Source organism: Eupeodes corollae, chromosome 1, assembly GCF_945859685.1.
Source record: "Eupeodes corollae chromosome 1, idEupCoro1.1, whole genome shotgun sequence".
NCBI lineage: Eukaryota > Metazoa > Arthropoda > Insecta > Diptera > Syrphidae > Eupeodes > Eupeodes corollae.
The window spans coordinates 204,212,238-204,231,972 of NC_079147.1; the positions used below are offsets into that span (position 1 = coordinate 204,212,238).

At 34.6% G+C, this 19,735-nt stretch overlaps 6 protein-coding genes across 11 annotated transcripts; 1 reads left to right on the forward strand and 5 right to left on the reverse strand.

Annotated features, from left to right (window-relative positions):
• Window positions 1-1,597: 1,597 nt before the first annotated feature.
• Window positions 1,598-9,333, reverse strand: LOC129938561 (acylphosphatase-2). Of its 3 annotated transcripts, none has more exons than XM_056046196.1 (5): window positions 9,201-9,333; window positions 2,256-2,321; window positions 2,183-2,199; window positions 2,003-2,112; window positions 1,598-1,877 (listed from the first exon to the last, which is right to left on the reverse strand). In XM_056046196.1, the coding sequence occupies exons 2-5, from the start codon at window positions 2,308-2,310 to the stop codon at window positions 1,763-1,765; spliced, it is 297 nt and encodes a 98-aa protein (XP_055902171.1). In that variant the 5' UTR covers window positions 2,311-2,321; window positions 9,201-9,333; the 3' UTR covers window positions 1,598-1,762. The 3 variants fall into 3 exon arrangements, with proteins under 3 accessions (XP_055902171.1, XP_055902172.1, XP_055902170.1); XM_056046197.1 differs by lacking the exon at window positions 9,201-9,333 and adding an exon at window positions 8,765-8,904; XM_056046195.1 differs by lacking the exon at window positions 9,201-9,333 and having other exon boundaries at window positions 2,256-2,482.
• Window positions 3,048-9,333, reverse strand: LOC129938560 (bifunctional methylenetetrahydrofolate dehydrogenase/cyclohydrolase, mitochondrial-like). Of its 2 annotated transcripts, none has more exons than XM_056046194.1 (4): window positions 9,201-9,333; window positions 4,021-4,189; window positions 3,343-3,958; window positions 3,048-3,283 (listed from the first exon to the last, which is right to left on the reverse strand). In XM_056046194.1, the coding sequence occupies exons 2-4, from the start codon at window positions 4,183-4,185 to the stop codon at window positions 3,150-3,152; spliced, it is 915 nt and encodes a 304-aa protein (XP_055902169.1). In that variant the 5' UTR covers window positions 4,186-4,189; window positions 9,201-9,333; the 3' UTR covers window positions 3,048-3,149. The 2 variants fall into 2 exon arrangements, with proteins under 2 accessions (XP_055902169.1, XP_055902168.1); XM_056046193.1 differs by lacking the exon at window positions 9,201-9,333 and adding an exon at window positions 8,765-8,899.
• On the reverse strand, window positions 4,207-8,638 carry LOC129938559 (nuclear factor NF-kappa-B p110 subunit-like). The gene is made up of 2 exons (XM_056046192.1): window positions 6,623-8,638; window positions 4,207-6,454 (listed from the first exon to the last, which is right to left on the reverse strand). Exons 1-2 carry the CDS (start codon window positions 7,139-7,141, stop codon window positions 4,502-4,504), a joined length of 2,472 nt encoding a protein of 823 aa, XP_055902167.1. The 5' UTR covers window positions 7,142-8,638; the 3' UTR covers window positions 4,207-4,501.
• Window positions 9,334-10,322: 989 nt separating the features above from the next.
• On the reverse strand, window positions 10,323-12,378 carry LOC129953962 (bifunctional methylenetetrahydrofolate dehydrogenase/cyclohydrolase, mitochondrial-like). 2 transcript variants are annotated; one of them, XM_056067528.1, is made up of 5 exons: window positions 12,353-12,378; window positions 12,227-12,313; window positions 11,378-11,546; window positions 10,685-11,300; window positions 10,323-10,614 (listed from the first exon to the last, which is right to left on the reverse strand). In XM_056067528.1, the coding sequence occupies exons 2-5, from the start codon at window positions 12,241-12,243 to the stop codon at window positions 10,484-10,486; spliced, it is 933 nt and encodes a 310-aa protein (XP_055923503.1). In that variant the 5' UTR covers window positions 12,244-12,313; window positions 12,353-12,378; the 3' UTR covers window positions 10,323-10,483. The 2 variants fall into 2 exon arrangements, with proteins under 2 accessions (XP_055923503.1, XP_055923504.1); XM_056067529.1 differs by lacking the exons at window positions 12,227-12,313; window positions 12,353-12,378 and adding an exon at window positions 11,713-11,738.
• Window positions 12,379-13,504: 1,126 nt separating this feature from the next.
• LOC129953961 (pre-mRNA 3'-end-processing factor FIP1-like) lies at window positions 13,505-18,014 on the forward strand. 2 transcript variants are annotated; one of them, XM_056067525.1, is made up of 4 exons: window positions 13,505-15,336; window positions 15,400-15,498; window positions 17,395-17,465; window positions 17,527-18,014. In XM_056067525.1, the coding sequence occupies exons 1-4, from the start codon at window positions 13,624-13,626 to the stop codon at window positions 17,663-17,665; spliced, it is 2,022 nt and encodes a 673-aa protein (XP_055923500.1). In that variant the 5' UTR covers window positions 13,505-13,623; the 3' UTR covers window positions 17,666-18,014. The 2 variants fall into 2 exon arrangements, with proteins under 2 accessions (XP_055923500.1, XP_055923501.1); XM_056067526.1 differs by having other exon boundaries at window positions 17,530-18,014.
• Window positions 17,801-18,740, reverse strand: LOC129953963 (uncharacterized). The gene has a single exon (XM_056067530.1). It carries the CDS (start codon window positions 18,609-18,611, stop codon window positions 18,036-18,038), a length of 576 nt encoding a protein of 191 aa, XP_055923505.1. The 5' UTR covers window positions 18,612-18,740; the 3' UTR covers window positions 17,801-18,035.
• Window positions 18,741-19,735: the final 995 nt, after the last annotated feature.

Consider the following 19,735-nt stretch of genomic DNA (forward strand, 5'->3'; position numbering starts at 1 on the left):
CAGTCGATATCTCTTCTGGTTCTTGAGCTATGGACAGCAAAAAAAAAAGTCGCGAACGTACGAACGTAGGTACACACGCACAGACATTTTCCCAAAATGCTTTTATTTACACTATATGGACCTTAAAACGTCGAGAAATGTCAACATTTTCAATTCGACAAATCGGACCCATTACAATAATCAAAAAGGAACACGTTTTTATACAGTTTTGTCAAGGAAACATACAAATCTACAGGAAGACCCTTATTTGAACAGAAAACAGTACATATTTTATTTTTTGCTGCACAAAATCTACTTGTCCATTTTTGAGGAAGTTATCTTTATGAATAAAAAAAATAAGATCAGTTCTTTTTAAACTAGAAAAAAAAATATTATTTTAATTGTTGACACATTATGTACAATGAGGTACATACATGTACATTGGACATATGTAGGTACCTCATCATCCAATTAACACCAGTCAACAACACTTCATTACGTTTAAAAACATATAAAACAGAAAAATGTATTTGTGGAGATTTTACAAAATTGAAGAAAAAGAAGAATTTATAAAAAAAAATCCACATGAATGCACGCAACTAGCATTTACATATCCGATTATAAGAACTCGAGCTATAAAGACAACCTTATCCTAGCTTTGTTTCTATTTCCAAAGACAACTGTAAATATTTTTTTTTTCTCGTCGTCGACAAGCGATCAACTCTCCTGCACCTATTTTCAACGCATCACCACCAGCCACACCACACCACAAAAAATCAAAATAAAACAGTTTTGTTTTCATTTGTGAAGAATGATCTTGGTGTATTATGTGTTACTGTGCATTAGGATTATGAGAGGAAAAGAACATACAAAAATAATTTCAGATTTTTCTTTGCCTTAGTTTTCATTCATAGGAAAGAAGACGAGCAACATAGCTTTCGTGTATTCATTTAGTGAATGTGTTGTGCTTTTTGAAAAAGCTCTTTTTTTGGTTGATTTCAGTTTCATATATCATTTCTCGCCATAAGGGTGAGACATCTGGGGTGGAATCGGCTAAGGTGATTGTTGATAAATGACAATCAAAATGATCGAATTTGATCTACATAAGGTGATAGTCAAATTGATATCTAAAAAGCTATCACAAAAAAATGTGATAGTCGTTTTCAAACAAATTTGTTTATTCCGAATAGAGCTACCAGACGCTTACACAAACGACTGGAAAATTTTCTTAGTTCACTTTGTTTGTTTTAAAAAACACATTCCTGTGACAGACAAGGCTTACGACATTCGAAAAATAGCAGGAAAAGTAAGAATTTTATTCAAAACCAGTCAATATGAAACTTTTATTTAGATATTTTATAAGAATCAATTTAAAATTTCACCAAGGCAACAACGAATTTTGACAATTTGAATCTGAAATTGTTCAATCGAATTGAATTGAGTTGAATCATCTTACACAGACGGAATGAGAATGATAGTCAATTTGACTATCAAAAAATTGATAGTCAACAATCACCTTAGCCGATTCCACCCCTGTATATTTATTATCTGTGCTTTTACCTTACCGGGGAGAACTTTTGTTTTAAAGAAAATTTCACAAAATTCAAGAAAATTGAAATTGAATTACAGCAGAATCTCATATATAGTTTTTATTTTTTGAAAAACGAACGAATATAAAACCGATTTAGTAGGAGATACAAATGTCAGAGTATTTTTGGTCATCATTTAAGAAAAAAATGCATTGTTATTGTTTTATTATTTCAATTCACTTCGTTTAAATAGGTTAACGTTTGATTCCAAACTCTTTAAATGAATAATTTGCAATTTCTTTTGCTTCACTAAATACTGCTTTATCAATACGTGACTGAGGACTTCCTTTTGTTTGTAGCCAGTTCTTCCTATAAAAAATATCTAAAATAAATACTCTCAATTCCCAATTTCTAAATTATAAAAAAGATTTGCAATATTTTGGCCAATCCTTCTAAATATAAAACTTAGTAATAAATTATTGTTCACTATTTACATTTCATTAATTTTGTTTAGTTCTCCCTCTAGTTGGCCTTTTACTGTCCCATCCCGGGTATTCATGCACCAACCACGTACTCCCAGAGATTTAGCTTGTTTTTCGGTATACTAAAACAATTATGATAATGCAATGTAAATCCGTATGAAGTTTAAATTATTTATTTAAGCAATAATGTACCTTTCGAAAGAATACCCCTGTAAGTTCAATGTTTTTGGGTTAGATAACAACATTTATTTTACATTTTACGTACCTTGAACAATACCAAACACTTCAAAATCGCAAGCTAAAAGCTTTTGGGTTGCCATTCTTCGTTGCGCTGATAAACAAAATTAATTATTTATAAGACTTAAAAAAAAAGATGACAATGTGAATGTAACAAAATTATGATTTTATTATAGACAAGTAATTTATATTGTTTATAGCAAACGTCTAGCTGCCCTGCAAGTACCAACATATGTTTGTTCTGTCAGTGTTTCTATTTTTTGACATTTTAAATAGGAAAACATATGAAAGAGGGGTTCGTAAGGAAATAATAAACATACAACTAACCCACCCACCCGAATTTCAATATAATAATTGTTTGGATTGTCATTGTAAACAAACATTATGTAGTTACGATGAATGGTACCTAAACAAATGCATGCTTACCGTCATGCCAACCAAATAAAATCCGGGTGGGCAGATTTTGGCTTCTCTAAAATAAAACACGTAGTACCCGTAGCGTTAGTGCGTTGGATTGTCATGCAAGGGTTCTTAGGTTCAATCCCTGCCTGTGCAACCTAACTTTTTCACAGGTACTGGCTCTTTCGAGGAATTAACAAATCCTCCAAGAGTAATTCTTGTCATGAAAAAGTGCTTTCTCAAATTAGCCGTTCGAATTCGGCATATAAACTGAAGGTTCCTTCCATTTCTGACAACATTACTCGCACACAGGAATGGTTGAGAGTTGTAAGTCACTAGGGCCTGGTTCTTCAGGGACTGTTGCGCCACCTAATTTATATTAATTTATAAAATAAAGCACTAAATTAATACACAAAGCAAATTTAAATTTTATAAATTAAATGTACTGTTTATTTGTAAGATTCTGATACAAACGAAAATGCATTTTTTTATTTTAAATAATACTATTAGTATAATGTTAACTTTAGTTGCTTCTTTCTTTCTTTGCCTCTGCAAGATTTTTAGCAGCTGCTATTGTGTTTTTCATTAACATAGCAACAGTCATGGGCCCAACACCACCAGGCACTGGAGTTATATGCCCTGCTACTTTTTTCACCTCTGAAATACATAATTTAATAGTTTTAAAAAATAGTATAAAAAATGTACATCCTAATTACCATCAAAATCAACATCTCCTACCAGCTTGCTTTTACCATTAACGTCTGTTATTCTTGTAATACCCACGTCGATAACACAAGCTCCCTCTTTTACCATGTTGGCTTTAATCAAACCAGGAATTCCTGTCGCCGTTACAATAATATCTGCAAGTTTGCAATATTCTTCCAACTTATTTGGGGGAGTAAATCGATGACAGATTGTTACTGTAGCGTCCATAGCTGATGTTTCATTTCTCCCGTCCGAACTCAAGAGCATAGCAATTGGCATACCAACATTTTTCGAACGGCCCACCACAACTGCATTCTTACCAAACGTTTCGATATTTGACCTTTTTATTAACTCCTGGACACCCAAAGGGGTACACGGAATCACAGATTTCATATCTAAGCACATTCGACCCACATTGATTTCATTAAAGCCATCAACGTCCTTTTCACACAAAACTGCATTGCAAACGACACGTTCTCGCATGTGCGATGGCAGAGGTAACTGAACCAATATACCATCTACCGTATCTTGCTTGTTAAGCCGGTCAATCAAATCAAGAAGTTCTTGCTCCCCGATGTCAGCAGGTAGTCTCTTTGTCACACTGTTGATACCAATATCCTTAGCAGCCTAAGAGGAAAATTAAAAATTTATATCGTTTTGAGTGTTCGCACTGGGCACATGAATTGTACCTTCATTTTATTTGAAACATAAGTTTCACTTGCTGGATCTTCACCAACTAAAATTGCAGTTAGCTGAGGTGCACGGTTACCGCTGGCAATATGTTCGTCTACTTCCTTTCGGAGCTCTGCACGAATTTGAGCAGCGATTAATTTGCCATCGATGAGTTTAGCCATATTGCTTTAAGATAGTAAACATAATTTTCAAATGAAGAAAAACTTTCTTAAAGATTAAACTTTCGTAATTTTTTCGAGACCTTATTTATTCAAACTGGATATTAATGTTGTTTTTCTTAAGCTGAGCACATAATTAAATAAATATTAAAAACAGCGTTTCGTTGGGAAATGTATTTAAAATTCTTTAACAAGTAAAAATTGATAATAAATTATCATTTTTATTTTAAAATCTTCAAATATGACAAATATGCTGACGCAAACATTAAATTAAATACAAAATAAATAACTATATTATTGGATCGACAATAAACTTAAACTAATTATTATTAATTGAATGTTCCTTTATGTATGACGTAATGGCAAAAGCAGCTTTTTCGTCTACTGCTTCCAAGGCATTAATTACATTCAACAATTTAATGCATTCAACCCCTCCTAAAACGGATTTTAACATGGACTCAGCATCACACCATATACAAAGTAAGTGGTCTAATTTTAGTTGTTTGACAAATTGCTTCCATTTTCCATCAACGCTTAAAATGTTGGAAAGGTTTTTACAAAAGTATGCATCTTTTTGAATCTGTTCTCGAATTAATTCCTCTTCCTTCTCTGATACTTTAAAATGCAATGACATGTGATCCAGCTCCTTCTTTTCGATCACCTTTATATCCACTGACATTTCATCATCTTCTGCACTTGAATTGCTACTCTCATTGAAATCTGTTTCGTCATTGATACATTCTGAAGTGGGACACCTGCAGATATTGAGAATTTCTTTACGTTTGGGATCCTTAAGGGTCTTCGCCAAATCAACAGGTGTGTGACCTGCTAAATTGGTTATTTTTAAATTTGATAGATCAGTACTTTCCAAAATGAGTTTGATAATTTCTGTGTTTTCTTGTTGAACAGCCAAATGCAAAGCGTTATTTCCATCAAGTGAATTTGCAAGTTTAACAGACGCATTACACTTAAGCAGAAGGATCCTTACAAAATCAATATTATTCTTGCGGATGGCCAAATGCAAAGGAGTCATACCATCGTTGTTAGGAAGATTGACATTAAGTTTAGTTGACGTTATGTTTGAGGTTAGGCCCTCAATGCATTGCAACAAATTGTCACGGACAGCAATGTGTAAAGCTGTATTTCCATCAATATCTTGTACATTAGGATCACAGTTATTGCCAATCAAAGGTCTTATATACACAGATTGATCAAGCAAGCAAGCTACATGTAACGGAGTTTGTCTGTTATTGTTCATTTGATGCAACAAATGCGACAAATTTAGCTTTGATAAAATTTTGAAAACTATTCCTGCTTCTTCTTTATTAGATTTTTTGCAAAGATCATGAACAATCGTGTTTCCATTGTCATTTTGTGCAGCATAAATGTGGAAGATTAGCTGAATTCTTTTAATGGTGTTCCCCAATCCGATTTTTGAGCAGTCATTGAATGTTTTTATCAGAAGTCTCAATGCAGGATGGAATGCCATTTTTTTGTTTGTTCTCTTAACAACGGCCTCACCATCGACCTGAAGTTCATTGTCCCATAGAGAAAAATCGGAATAGCCAAAAATTGACTCTTGAAATAAATTTTTCAGTTCGTCTGAATCGTTGTCCACTTGTTGCATGAACGTTTTAAACTCACATACATAAGAGTTCGACTCTGATGTGTCACAGGAGCCGCTACTGGACGCCCGACTTATACAAGAAGCTTTTAAATCAAGATTCAATTTTTGTATTTCGTGGGGCATCGTTTCGGGCATTTCGAATGAGCTGGCCGGACTTGTTGAATTTAAAGACGATGATGAATTTGAAACTCTTCGTCTTTTTCGTGACATAACAATTCTCCTTGGTTTATATCGAAAAGGTAATGCAGCGCTCCGTTTGTTGTCACTCTCACGAACCAACTCAATAAAAACATTAACATGATTATCTATCTCTTTGTCTCGGTATGGCGGTGTACGGACTACAATAGCATACTGGTGATGGACATCGGCTTCGGTGAACGATCCATAAGCCTCCCAGATTTCTTCATCATTGTGTAATTCAAAGAAACGAACTTTAATATTATTCTTGTTGACTTTTTCTACTAAAAGTATCAAATCATCATTGCCTTCCACACTTCCTGTATAAATACTTAGGCGGCATATTTTTAATTCCCCCGTTAGAGCGCTCTTGAGATTATTAATTGGATTTGAGTATACAGGTTCGCAAATCCTTTTAAACTGCTTTGTGTCATCTGTGCATTCGAATGCTTCAAAGCAAAGACATACCTTGGAAGAGCTTTCATTAGTAAGTTAAAACGTTGTATCTAGATTCTAAAATATAGGTCATGTGAATAAAAAAAACCTTCTTCAGAGGTGTGCATGATTTTTTTTTCTGTGTGTAGGTTTTCAGTTTAAGTTTTATTCACATGAAACCTCATTAAAAGTCAATCTTACCTGATTAAGATTCATAAGCTTAGCTTCCCGATCCGCCTCATCTCGCAACGATTTGATTTCATGCGTTGACATTCCATCACGCTGCAAATCGAATTTTTGTTTGTGGATTTTTTTCTGCAAAAGTTCTTTGGCCACGTCCTTTTTTGCTGTATGAATGATGCCCATGTTTTCGAAACGAACGATATAACCCGATTCTGGGGAAACACGTACATCGTGTGGATCACTGACATCATTGTCTTCTTTATGAACTACCAGCAAATGGGAATGCAATGATGGTTTAGTTAAATTTGTTTGATACAGACTGCAGCGAATAATTCCCGATTTGTTAAAGTTTCTTAGCTCAACTTCTGGGTATGTTTTTTTGTGCTTTGCAGATCGACTACCAGTCAGAGATCCATGGGTCCCGTGCATTTCGGATTTGTAACGAAAACGAAACTTATCAACTGGATGTTCCAAGATTACTAGTTGAGGCTTTGGATGAGTGGTCATTGTGGGCTGTAGTGTGGTTTTCTTTAGCATAGGGTGTAGGAGTCGAGAGAATAACAAATTCACATGCAATGAGCGGCTGAATTTTGGAAAATTGCTAATTGCTAATTGTTTATGTTTTATGTATAGTTATCAGTTATATTACTTGAAGTTTTACAAATAATTTTAATTTTTTAATATTATACATAAAGCAAAATAAATATAAACAAGTGCATCGAAAAAATGTTAATAAAATTCTTAGTCGAGTACATTGTACAATTTAATTTTGACGTTTCAGTTTTTGTTTCTGCTGTTGATTTCTGTAATCGTAAACAATCATTGCCAGGCTACCATTCTTTTTTTCAAATTGGTACTGTTGAGGAATATTAGAAAAGAATAAACTTTTAAACGTTGTTTTTTTTTTTTAATATCTGAGGAAAGGTATGAGTTCATTCACTTCTCGACAGATAAATGTTTCATTGAATAAATTGTTTGACCAATTTGTGTAATTATTGTAATAAGTGGAAATATAGTTGTCCGTCAACTTTTTTGGTCGCTGTAATTTTTGCAATGAAACAATTAAAAAATTAATAAATACGAAAATTGATTTTCAAAACATTTATGTAAATACAAAATAAAATTATTAATATAATTAACAATTCGAGGAATGAAGTTAAATCTCGAAGTGCAAAATATATTTATAATTTTATTTTTAATTTACATAAATGTTTTGACCCCCAATTGTTCCTATTTTGCTTGATTTTTAAACTTCAGCAAATAGTAAATTAAAAGTTTGGATTCGAAATCAGTACTAAAAATTAACTCTAAAAGGTATTTTTAAGAACTAGGATCAAATTTATGGTTTACTCAAAACTTCATATAGAGTTACATAAAGAACCATACAAAATTAGACTTTCCAAAAACTACTTAGTTAGTTAGACTAGAATGTTTTAAACTATATCTAGAAAACAAAAATGTTTACTTTGTAAAATCATCATACAATATATTTGCACACATATTTTCTAAAATGCTTTTTTTTAAATATTGAGGGTTTTTGTTACATCTATTGATACTTACTACTCCCTACAGAAGGCATAATACCCATCAATATAAGCGAAAAATGTGAAAGTATTTTCAAAGAAGTCTGTGCGTATTCAGTGTATATAATAATTTGTTTAGTTATTGCGGCACAAAATAACAGATTTTTTGAGTTGTGAATGGGACTGTTTGTACGGTTTGTACAATAAACTGCGTAAAAATCAAAACACCTTTAATATATGCTAAGGTTCATCAACTTGTGCAGATATTTCGTAACGTAAATATGAAAATCTGAACAACCGATCATTGGAAAAAAAATCCTGGAGTACACATTCATTTTGCAGACTTTTTTTTGATAATAATGACATGTTCTCTAACAAAAAACTGTGCCCTTATCTTTTATCAAAGACTGACTTGAGTAAAATATCAAATTGTGTAGTTATTTTGTGTCGTGAATGGCCGACCTGGGGGACTTCTTAAGCCGGACATTTTTTTGTTTGGAATATCGTAATTTTGTTTACAAAATTTTTCTAAGATTAATTTATCGTAAAAATAAAGCATACTCTGGCAATGCTTCAAATATGTTTTCACTTCACACTTCAATTAAGTTTTTTGTCAATATATTCACAATTAATTTACCTGTAGTTTCTCAATTCATGATTTGTTTTAATGATATTAATAAATAGATTTTTCTTCCAGCGTATAGATCTAGAAATTGATAACTTAAGGATCCAATTCATATTGAATGACCTTAATTTATTTAAGGGGTTTTTAGAATGATAGATTTTTATGCTTGAAACTTAATTTTGTTTGATAAAAATGTAGGTATTAAACTTAAAAGCTTTAAAATAGTCTTTTTTTATATTCATTGGAATCGAAACAAATTGAAGACACAAAAAACACTTCAAATAGAAAACATTCTGCACTAAAAACACGTTTCACTCCTGTCACTCGTATAAACATAACTATACCTATATCTATACATATGTATATCAGGCAATCAAAACAAAATTGCAGTTCGTATTTATTGGTTTTATAAAAGAATGATTTAATTTATAAGAGTAAGAATAAATACCTTTATGTTTTGCTGATGAAACTAAATTAATTTACAAAAATTCAAATACCAAATGCAACTAGCTAAGTGTATCTAGACTCAAATTAATTAATTAACTAACAGTAACTAACGTGGTGGGCAAACAAGTTGAAAATGAGACAAGAGCAAAATACTTAAGGGAAATGCGGTTTTATTTTGGTTGGCCACCTTTCTCATATGTGATCAAATATGGATCTTAATTGGTTGGATAGAGAAAATGATATCATCTATAGATCATAGAACGTAGAGGGTGGTTAAGTTTTAAGGGCCGATGCTGATTTTTAATAAAACAAATTATTTAGGAAAATTTGGGGACTGCCATAACTGCCTTGTGTCTTTGCAGAGCAGCCATTAGTTAGCCATTGTAGGGTCCAATTACTCATAGAACAGTAGTATCTGCTCGTCAGTCGTATTTTATAGATACCCATTATGCTGTTAATAATGTCAACACCACTTATGTATATGTTTATAATACTCAACCACCGGGTTGCGGGATTTTGATGTATCTTTAGTTATTTTTGTAATGTCTCCGTACTTCAGATATAGGATAGTGACCAGTTAAAGTGGAAGGTCATTATTCTTCCATACATGCGTTGAAACATCGAAGCCATTAATGTTAGCCACGTACTCTTCTGAGTTTCGTCGACTTTTCTTTATAATTGCATTTAATTTGACAACTTACAATCAAGAGTTGTAATTGTATTCCTTCTTATAGTCCTTGGATTATTAATACCATTTTTGGCTAAATATTCCACAAGATGCAAAGAAGTGCAGTAGTTGTCGAAGTAGTAGATCTTACTACGACATTGAAATGAAGATGCTGTACACGTTTTTCAAACTTAAACTTCGGGTATAGAATAACATTATTAATATCAAAAAAACAGCCCCAAAAAAACTCTTTTATGAACTCTCTAAAATCAGGATTCACCAAATTATCACCATCAAAATCGAGATCATCTTCACTATAAAAACACAAAGCCAAAAATGCGTAATGTGGTCGCCATAAAGCTCTCTGCTGGAGAGTACTTGATTTTCATATACAAAAGTAATGGGTAAAAATGTCGCTGCATTCCCAATAATCCAATGATAAATAAAACAGCAATGTTTAGTAAATTTAAAATTGTTATTTATATTACGTTGTTTGAGGTATACTTATTTAAATTTTGAATTATAAAATTCCAATCAAATTTAGTACTGTTTTCTCCTATATCCTAAAAGTTATTTGATTATAGTTAAATAATACGTTTCATTCTAAATTTAGTTTTCTACTGAAGGTTGTTCTTTTTATTTCTCAAAATGTTAGCCGCAGTTAATGTATTACGCATCAGCATTGCAACAGTCATAGGCCCTACACCCCCAGGAACTGGTGTTATGAAGCTTGCAACCTTGCGAGCGGCTTAAGAAAGAGAAATTTGAGTGAGACTTATATTTGGATATTTGTTTGTTTTGTTTTAAAACTCTATTACCTTCAAAATCAACATCCCCAACAAGTTTCGCTCTGCCCTCTGCGTCAGTTATTCTAGTGATCCCAACATCGATAACGCACGCGCCTTCCTTAATCATGTCAGCTTTTATCAGTGAAGGTACTCCAGTTGCAGTTATAATTATATCGGCTAATTGGCAGTATTTAGACAATTCCTTTAGAGGTGTATAGCGATGGCAAATGGTCACAGTTGCATCCATTGCGGAAGTTTGATTTTTACCATCTGCATGCATTAGCATAGCAATTGGCATGCCGACATTTTTTGATCGTCCTACAACCACAACACTCTTTCCAAAGGTTTCAATCTTCCATCGTTTTAACAATTCGATTACCCCCAATGGTGTACATGGGATCATTGATTCCATGTCTAAGCACATTCTCCCCATGTTAACCTCATTGAATCCATCAACATCTTTAAGGTGTGCTACTGCATTGCAGATCGTTCGTTCATTTATGTGTTCAGGTACAGGTAGCTGAACTAGAATTCCATCAACATTGTCATCATTGTTTAGTTCGTTAATAATGTTCAAAAGTTCTTGTTCAGTTATACTAGCTGGTAGATTTTTTGTACAACTGCTAATCCCAACATCCTTAGCGGCCTATAATTTTAATGAAATTCACGATCGTGTTACGATGGTTTTCAATTAAAACATATTATGTTCTAGATTTATGTTACCTGCATTTTGTTTTTCACGTAGGTGTGGCTTGCTACATCATCGCCTACCAGTAGAGCAGTAAGATGAGGTGGCCTTTGGCCATTCGATGTAAATTCTCTAACTTCTTCCTTTAACTCAGCCCGGATTTCAGCTGCCACAGATTTGCCATCAATGAGCTCAGCCTGGTTACTATAAAAAAAAAACATTTTTTAAAAACATGTTTTCAATATTTTGATTATTTTTTACGTAGATCTATGTATTCGATAAAGATGTGTATTAAATTGTCTGAATAAAAGTCAAGTCAAAGTTTGGAAATTAAGATTATCTCTATTTAATAATAGCGTCACAAACCTACTCGCATAACATGGACGATGTTTGTTTTATTGATAAGAAGTGGAAAATATTTTTCTGCTGGGGGTCTGATTGCGTCTTTACTTATCATTCAATTGTAGCATCTTCGCTCTTCCTAAAACTTTCTTATCAACAAAATAGTCTATAAACAAAACTGATTCACATGGATACTGTGAAAATTTGATGTTGGTGTTGTGTCCGCTATTGCATCATACAAAAATATATTTAGCGTCTTAAATATTGTTTTTTTTTAGCAAGAAAAATAATTAAGGACGTGAAATATATTTGTGTGATGCAAAATAAAATTTTAGATGCTGATTTTGTCATTGAAGTTTTGTGAGTACAAGTTAAATGCAAATAGTTCTTTTAAAAACTTGGAAATTTGCACTAAAACATTTATAAAAACTAAATTTTCAATGTTATCATACGAAGATTCTTAGGAACTGAAATAATTATTGGTAATAGCTAAATGCAGGGTACACCCAACATTGTTTAGGAATCTTATTTAAATAAAATACCTTCGGGTCCACTTCATTGTTTTGATTGTTAATAATATCACTTCAATTTAAATATTTTAATTTTCACAAATATTTATTATACAAATTCGTTTTTTAACTTTTTTTTAATAAATTTAAAAATTTAAACTAGAAGATGCTTTCACTTGCAAGTTTCAAACAATAATGATAATTATTTGTCTGAAGTTAGATTTATTATCTCGTACTTTTGAAAATATTATTTTAAAAATAAAAACCATTGATTTCTTATCTGTATATGTATATAACAAAACAATAATTTTCCTTTCCTTTTATTCAACAAAATTATTCAATGGTGTACAAAAAATACGTCATATGAACTTGATAAACATAGAACTATATTTTAATCTACATTTTAAGGAATATGGAAGATTTTCTTCAACGCTCTGAGTTATCCTACAAAAAATGAATATACAATTTGCGTGAACACGTGTGTTCTTATATTTCAATATGCTCTGGTTCTTGTGAGTAAAACCAGCTTAGATGGTTACTAGAAATATATGTATTTTCCTAAACTTAAGAAGACTTAACTTGTTAATACAAACAAATCTTTTTTCAATACAGAATAAACTCAATAAGATATGTTTGCTTAAATCGATTTTATATTGATTCTCAGTTAAAACACCTTAAGTACAATGATTGATCAAGACTTCGGTTGATTAGCACCATTGAACTAGAGCTTTTGAAGGATCCCACCATCAAAAAACAGGCTCTTTGTCTAAGAGCTCTATACAGTCTAACAGTTTTTGCAGGATCGATCAAAAAGATTTTATGTATTTTGTTTGTTGTTAAAAAATGTTCAGATTTCTTTACTATTTTGCAGGTTTTTAGATTTATTCATTACGCATTCTTAAAGGCTTGCGGCAATACAGTAATGTCAACAAATTATGGCATTTTATAAAAAATACTGGTGTACTCTTTCTCACGTTCGGGTTTTGAGGTAAAATTCTGCCTCCCTCTATTTTTCTGCATTATGCAGATGCAGATAAATGTGAATCCATTTTAAAGGTCTCCAGATTTACACTTCAAGGTGGTTGATGTTCATGTTCTTTACCACATATAAAATTCATGGCAGTATCCTCTATTCTACCCATCTATGCAGATGTGACTAAAAATCATTTTATACCACGTAAATAAAAAATGCCAGCTTCATTTTTGAGCTACTATAAACTAATGCTAGTCTAAGCAATCCCTTACGAAACACACAATCCACACATGTCACCCTGTTCATTCCAAACACAAATTTACATTCCAAATACTTGTCAAAAAATTTGTATTCACGCTTTCTTGTCAAAAAATAAGTTTGCAGAGTTTGCATTTTTTATTAACAAAATATTAACACTTTCTTTTCTTTTGTTTCACAAATATAATCGTTAATATAAATGGCAGACGATACCAACGAAGATAGTTGGCTTTATGGAACCTCCAATCCAGATTCTACAACAAATGAAGAAGAAAAATTCTCAACGGGGGCCGATGAATATGGAGATGAGTTGACTGATGGGGTTGTAGGAAAACGCAACTCGATTGACAATGTAGACCCCCACCACGCAGAAGTCACCTCAGGTGGCCGTAAGAATCCCGGTGTTGATGATAATGATGACGAAGAATATTCACAAGGTGCTGTTCCGGGAAAGACACAACAAAGTCCCGATTCGAACGAACGCCGTGGTGGACGTGATAACCTCAATGAAAATGACGAAGAGGATGATCCCGCTCAGGAGATGGAAGAAGACGAACAAGCGGCTGCTGCAGCTGAAGCAGCCGCTGCGGCAGCTTCAGAAGACGATAACGATTCAGAAAAGGCGAAAGATATTGGAGATTCCGATGAAGACGATGACGACAGTGATGATGATATCAACGTTGTAATAGGGGACATTAAGTCAGGACCATCGTACAATATCAAACAACGTACAAACCTTCTCACTACTGCTGGCACAGTTTCGCAGGAAAAGGCAAAGCCGAGCCAGGGAAAGTTTAATATCGAAGAATTTGAAAGCATTGGTACCATAAATGGGTTACCGGCACCAGAGTACAGCATTGATTCGTTGGAAGAGAAACCGTGGAGAAAGCCAGGTGCTGATATCACTGATTACTTTAATTACGGTTTCAACGAGGACACCTGGCGTGCATACTGTGAGCGACAAAAACGTTATCGTATGGTTGAGAGTGGAGCTGGTTTGCAGAACTTGACTGGACCAATGTCCAATGCACACTCAGCTCCACAGCAAATGAATCTAGGTGGAGGAGGAGGAGCTGGCGTAGGAGGAAATTCGCAGAACAATAATCGCAATTTGACGGGAATGGGTGGCAGCGAAAGCAAATACTTGATGATGCCTCCTCGTCGAGGAGCCCCTGGCTCAAATGGAGCCCCACCAACTTCCAAGGAGAACGTCATCCAAGTAATGACGGCTGAGTGTCGAGAATACAGCCGAACAGGTGGACCCGGACAGCCGCCAATTTTCATGCCAGAAGATCCATTCTTTGATGCCGACCCATTCGATGGTTATGGATACGAACCAACTCAGGAGTCACAATGGATGAATGAAAATCCAGGCTGGGTCCCGAGCGGAATCAAAGAGTTGACGCCGGGCCCAGGTGGTATGGGACCTCCTGGGGGCATGGGCATGGGTCCAATGGGGCCTCCAATGCAGCCTATGGGTCCGCCCATGAGACCTCCAATGGGACCGATAGGCCAACACATGGGTATGGGACCACCTATGATGATGGGCGGCAATAATGGAGGCATGAGGATGATGGGTCCACCTCGTATGATGCCACCAATGATAAATGATCGTGATTGGGACAGAAATGAGCACATGGATCGCGGCAGAGATAGAGATTCTCGAGAAAGTCGGGACCGAGATCGCGACAGGGATCGTGAACGAGAACGCGAACGTGACAGAGATCGAGAACGTGATAGAGAGAGAAGTGAACGCAGCGATAGAGGAGATCGAGAAAGAGATCGCGATCGTGACAGGGAGCGTGAACGCGAGCGTGATTGGGACAGACCCTCGGAACGGGATAGAGAACGAGAGAGGGATCGCGATAGGGATCGTGATCGGGGAAGAAGCGAAACTGAGGTCACCATAAAGGTAAATCTCATGGTTGTCTTTTCAAAATTGAACGACTCAAAATAATTGTGTTTTAAAAAATAGGTTGAAAGAGCATCAGTACCAAAATCACCAGTAAGATCTTCATCAAAGTCAACTAAAACAGTGAGAAAGGATTCGTCAAGATCGTCATCAGTAGCACAGGTATTTGTCATTTTATATAATATTTTTCCCTAAATCATAAATTATAATTTTACATTTGAAGTTTTGATTTTTAGCTATACAACCGGTAGCAACTTTTCATTCAAAATATTTACTTACTTAAGGTGGCGCTACAGTTCTGTGTGAACTAGATCCTCACCCAACAAACTTCTCCATCTAGCTCGGTCCCTAGCTAGATGTCTCCAGTGTCGCGCTCCAAGTTGGGTGAGGTCACTTTCCACTTGTGCGCGCCACCTGATCCGCGGTCTTCCTCTACTGCGCTGTCCTGTGGGTGTGGATTCGAAGCCTTTCCGGGCCGGAGCTTTGGTTTCCATGCGCATCTAAGTCGTTAGACTTTTAATCTTCTGGCTAAGTCTACGTCGCTGTACAGCCCGTACAGCTCGTCGTTCCATCTTCTCCTCCACTCCCCGTCGTCGATGCATACGGGACCGTAGGTCACACGAAGAACTTTTCTCTCGAACCGACTCAAGGTGCTTTCATCCGCTTTTGTCATAGTCTATGCTTCTGCACCGTATAGCAGGACGGGGATATATAGCGACACTTTGGTCCTCGAGACGACTTTACCACTCAATTACTTTCTTAGCCCAAGGAAACAGCGGTTAGCAAGAGTTATTCGGCGTTTGATCTCAGCGCTGGTGTTTTCTGCGTTTACAGCTGAGCCTAGGTAGACGAAGTCCTTGACTACTTCAAAGTTATGTCTGTCGATGGTGACGTTCTGACCAAGACGTCAGTGTTGTATGTCCTTTCTTGACAACAGCATGTACTTTGTTTTGCCCTCATTAACCGTTTAACCCATTTTTGCCGCCTCTGCCTCAATACTCACAAAAGCCCCATTGACATCACGCTGAGTTCTTCCGATTATGTCAATGTCATCAGCATATGCTAATAATTGGACAGACTTTTGAAAGATAGGGCCTCTAGTGTTGACGTTTGAGCTCTGCACTATTCTTTCCATCACGATGTTAAAAAAATCAAATGACAGCTCATCACCTTGTCTAAAACATTTTTTGACATCGAAAGATTCTGTTAAGTTGTTTCCAACCTTTATGAAGCAGCGTGAATTCTCCATGGTCATCCTGCACAAACGGACGAGTTTGGCCGGGATGCCAAAACTAGACATGGCTCTATACAGCTCGTCCCTGTAGATGATGTCATATGTTTGAAAGCGATCAAAAGATGGTGGGTGTCGATTTGGTGTTCTTGGTTTTTTTCCAGGATATGCCGTAATGTGAATATTTGATCAACTGATAAGGACCTATCAGGTTGTTGACGATGGGCTTTAGACGTTCACATATTACGGCAGAGAAGATTTTAAAGGCGATGTTAAGAAGACTGATTCCCCTATAGTTGGTGCAGTTTAGAGGGTCTCCTTTTTCATTCAAAACATTTAACTATTTTTAAAATTGAAACCCATTTAAATAAGAATTATTTTGCTGAACTATTTTTTAACAATCCATTTAAAGTATAGTAATAAAATGCTATTTGTTAGAGAGAGTTTTCACTTGAAGTATCAGAAAAATATTGAAATTAAGAGTACAAAGAAAAAATAGTCTCTTTTAATTTGGATAATTTTGGATTCCCACAAAGGATGTGATGTACAAATTGAAGTGGACCAAAAATTGTAACTTCTTTCCTTAAAAACTTTAATGTGGATTTCTCTAACAACAAACATATTTATTATTGTTAGAAATTTGAACTCCGGACTTTTTTTTCGCTTTCTTGTCAATCCAATTGTAGTTTGAGATCTATGTAAATCTTAAATTAGTATTTCTCGACCTCTTCTAACATACAAATATATATTTATACACATAACAGCTTGTCTTGTCTTTTCTTTTATTTTAAATGCTTATGCGTATGATTTTCAAATTACTTTTTCAGGACTCGGAGCGGCTTGATGAAGATCGAGAAAGAAAAAGACGTGACCGTGAAAGAGATCGTGAGCGTGAAAGGTAAATCCGTAAAGTAAAACCTCATTTGCTTATCATAATACTAACTTATTTTTTCTTTTAGTAGATCATCACGTCGGGAACGCTCGAGGAGTCGTGAAAAATCAAGACGCAGGTCAAAAAGTCGTGATAAAGAACGTGATAGAGATCGCAAAAGTCGCGACAAAAAGAAGCATCGGAAGGATAAGGAAGAAAGTGAATAAGGTCCCTTGCGTATGTTCCATATCCACACCCAGTTCTTTCTGCGTCGTTTATTTTCAAGTTAAGGATAATTATTTTATTCATTATTCTCAAACCATGCAACTGAAGAAGATTAGACAGAAAAAGTCAAAACTAAATACATTTTCCAAACAAAAAGTACTTTTTATTTCTCCAACATTTCTATCTCTCCTTGGAATCTTTAATTATACAATCAAATAAGTTTTCTTTCTGAAGCAATTAAAGTTGAAATAAAAAATATGATTGTAGTGTTAGAAATAAAACATATAAATATTTCTTAATGTAAAAAAGAGAATTTGTGAAGGAATAAATATAAAGAAAACAGAAAACCAATTAATTCATGTTTCTTTCTTTTTATTCTACTGGAACCATGTCGATGTCAGCGTTCTTTTTCTTTTGTAGCTTCTCCTCCAGCGTGTCAAGTCTTTTGTTCATTGCGGCTAACGATTCAACCAATCCTTGTTGAAGTTCTCCATAGCGTTTCATAGCCAGAATAAGGCTTTCTTCGATGAGTTCAGTTTGTTGCTTGTACTCAGTGTTGTTTTTTGTCAATTCCTTGAGCTCGTCTGTTTTGTCGGGAATATTACGAAAATATTCAGCACCCAGTGTTTTTTCGAGGGCCTTTATTTCAGACAATTGTTTGAAGCTCGTCGCGATCTCTGGAGCAACCGCATTCACATACACTTCCTTAGCTTTGACTTGTTGAGTTTCCTCAAGGTAGTTTGGATCCAAATAATGTTCAAGCTCATCCGTACGTTGCAAGACCTTGTTTATGTTATCACGACCAGCCAAAACAGATGAAAGGAGTGTGTTTGCCGAGAGAAGGGAATCCACGAAATTTTCACTACCTTTAACATCGTTATCCGGAATTGGACCCAATACACGATTTAGTGAGTCGATGCGTTTTTCAATTAGATCTAGTGCGTCCATTTTTTTATTTTTATAAAGAAATCGGATTAGATACCTTATGGATTTTTTAAAATTTATTTGTTAAATAAAAAATGTTTTCTAATGATGTCAACTTTACACTGATTTGTGACAGTAAGCAGTGACTCTCTTCGTCTTCTTCGTATTAAAAATTGTTTTTTTTTCTTACATGAATGTTGTAGGTGTATGTGTTCTTGCGAGTGTAGTGATTTTCCAATTGGATAAGCCAGTGCTGCTAATAATGTTGTACCATATGTTTTCAAAAATTCGTAAATAAAGCATTATTCACATTAGCGCGACCAACGAACATTGAATGAATTACAAAATGTGAGTTTATATACATTTGAAGACATATTTCCGAACAAATTCTTTCTACTTGATTTATGATGCATACTTTTACTTTTCAATATCATACATTAATAAATTTAAGAAAACAAATTTATTCGTAGCGAAAAAAATTGTAGTTGATACGAACTATCAAACTTTATTTTCGTTCCACATTTTCCACACTCGTAACGAATAAAATAATCGCGAGTACTTAACCTACAAAAATCATTCTTGTTTTGGTTTCGATGGTGAATGGTGTTCTGCTGTGGCTCAAAGTCAAACTTCATTAGCGACGAATTAAAAACTCTCATGTGAAAGATATGTCAAAATCGACGAATATTCGTTTATTTATTGGTCGTTGGTCGTGCTCTTATATGCTCTGAGACTTACATGTTTCTGCATCCACAAATTGCAGAAAAGTAGTAGAAAGTGGGAAAAAGAGTTCAAAGGTGGTAACTTTGAATAAACTACTGTAACTAGTTGACACCTGTTAATTATAATATGTTTCTAGAAATTTGTGTGAAATATTTTCAAATAGTTTTAATAATGAAAGAAGATTATAGGCAAATATAGGCAGTGATGCTACTTTTAGCATTCCTTCCATTTGAAGACGAAGACTAAAATTAAACCCAAAATATAAGACTCTGTAGCATCCTTATTTTTAGGAAACTCCTACGAAAAGTAAATTGAAGGTTTTGGCGTGTCTCTTTGGGACGAAAATGGTTTGATTTCCTCTTTGATTTCGTCTCTATACAACTTATGTCAGACGCATTTCACATAGACCTATCTATTTTGTACTT

Coding starts and splice junctions, on each gene's coding strand:
- LOC129938561 (XM_056046196.1), bottom strand. CDS start 2,310: ATGGCAACCCAAAAGCTTTTAGCTTGCGATTTTGAAGTGTTTGGTATT. Junction 1,878..2,002: donor CTAAACAAAATTAATGAAAT/GTAAATAGTGAA, acceptor TATTTTTTATAG/GAAGAACTGGCTACAAACAA.
- LOC129938559 (XM_056046192.1), bottom strand. CDS start 7,141: ATGCTAAAGAAAACCACACTACAGCCCACAATGACCACTCATCCAAAG. Junction 6,455..6,622: donor AGCTTATGAATCTTAATCAG/GTAAGATTGACT, acceptor AGCTCTTCCAAG/GTATGTCTTTGCTTTGAAGC.
- LOC129938560 (XM_056046193.1), bottom strand. CDS start 8,865: ATGAATTGGATCCTTAAGTTATCAATTTCTAGATCTATACGCTGGAAG. Junction 3,959..4,020: donor ATGTTTCAAATAAAATGAAG/GTACAATTCATG, acceptor TTTTCCTCTTAG/GCTGCTAAGGATATTGGTAT. Junction 3,284..3,342: donor AGGAGATGTTGATTTTGATG/GTAATTAGGATG, acceptor TATGTATTTCAG/AGGTGAAAAAAGTAGCAGGG.
- LOC129953962 (XM_056067528.1), bottom strand. Junction 11,301..11,377: donor ACGTGAAAAACAAAATGCAG/GTAACATAAATC, acceptor TTAAAATTATAG/GCCGCTAAGGATGTTGGGAT. Junction 10,615..10,684: donor TGGGGATGTTGATTTTGAAG/GTAATAGAGTTT, acceptor CTCTTTCTTAAG/CCGCTCGCAAGGTTGCAAGC.
- LOC129953961 (XM_056067525.1), top strand. CDS start 13,624: ATGGCAGACGATACCAACGAAGATAGTTGGCTTTATGGAACCTCCAAT. Junction 15,337..15,399: donor AAACTGAGGTCACCATAAAG/GTAAATCTCATG, acceptor TTTAAAAAATAG/GTTGAAAGAGCATCAGTACC. Junction 15,499..17,394: donor GATCGTCATCAGTAGCACAG/GTATTTGTCATT, acceptor TTACTTTTTCAG/GACTCGGAGCGGCTTGATGA.
- LOC129953963 (XM_056067530.1), bottom strand. CDS start 18,611: ATGGACGCACTAGATCTAATTGAAAAACGCATCGACTCACTAAATCGT.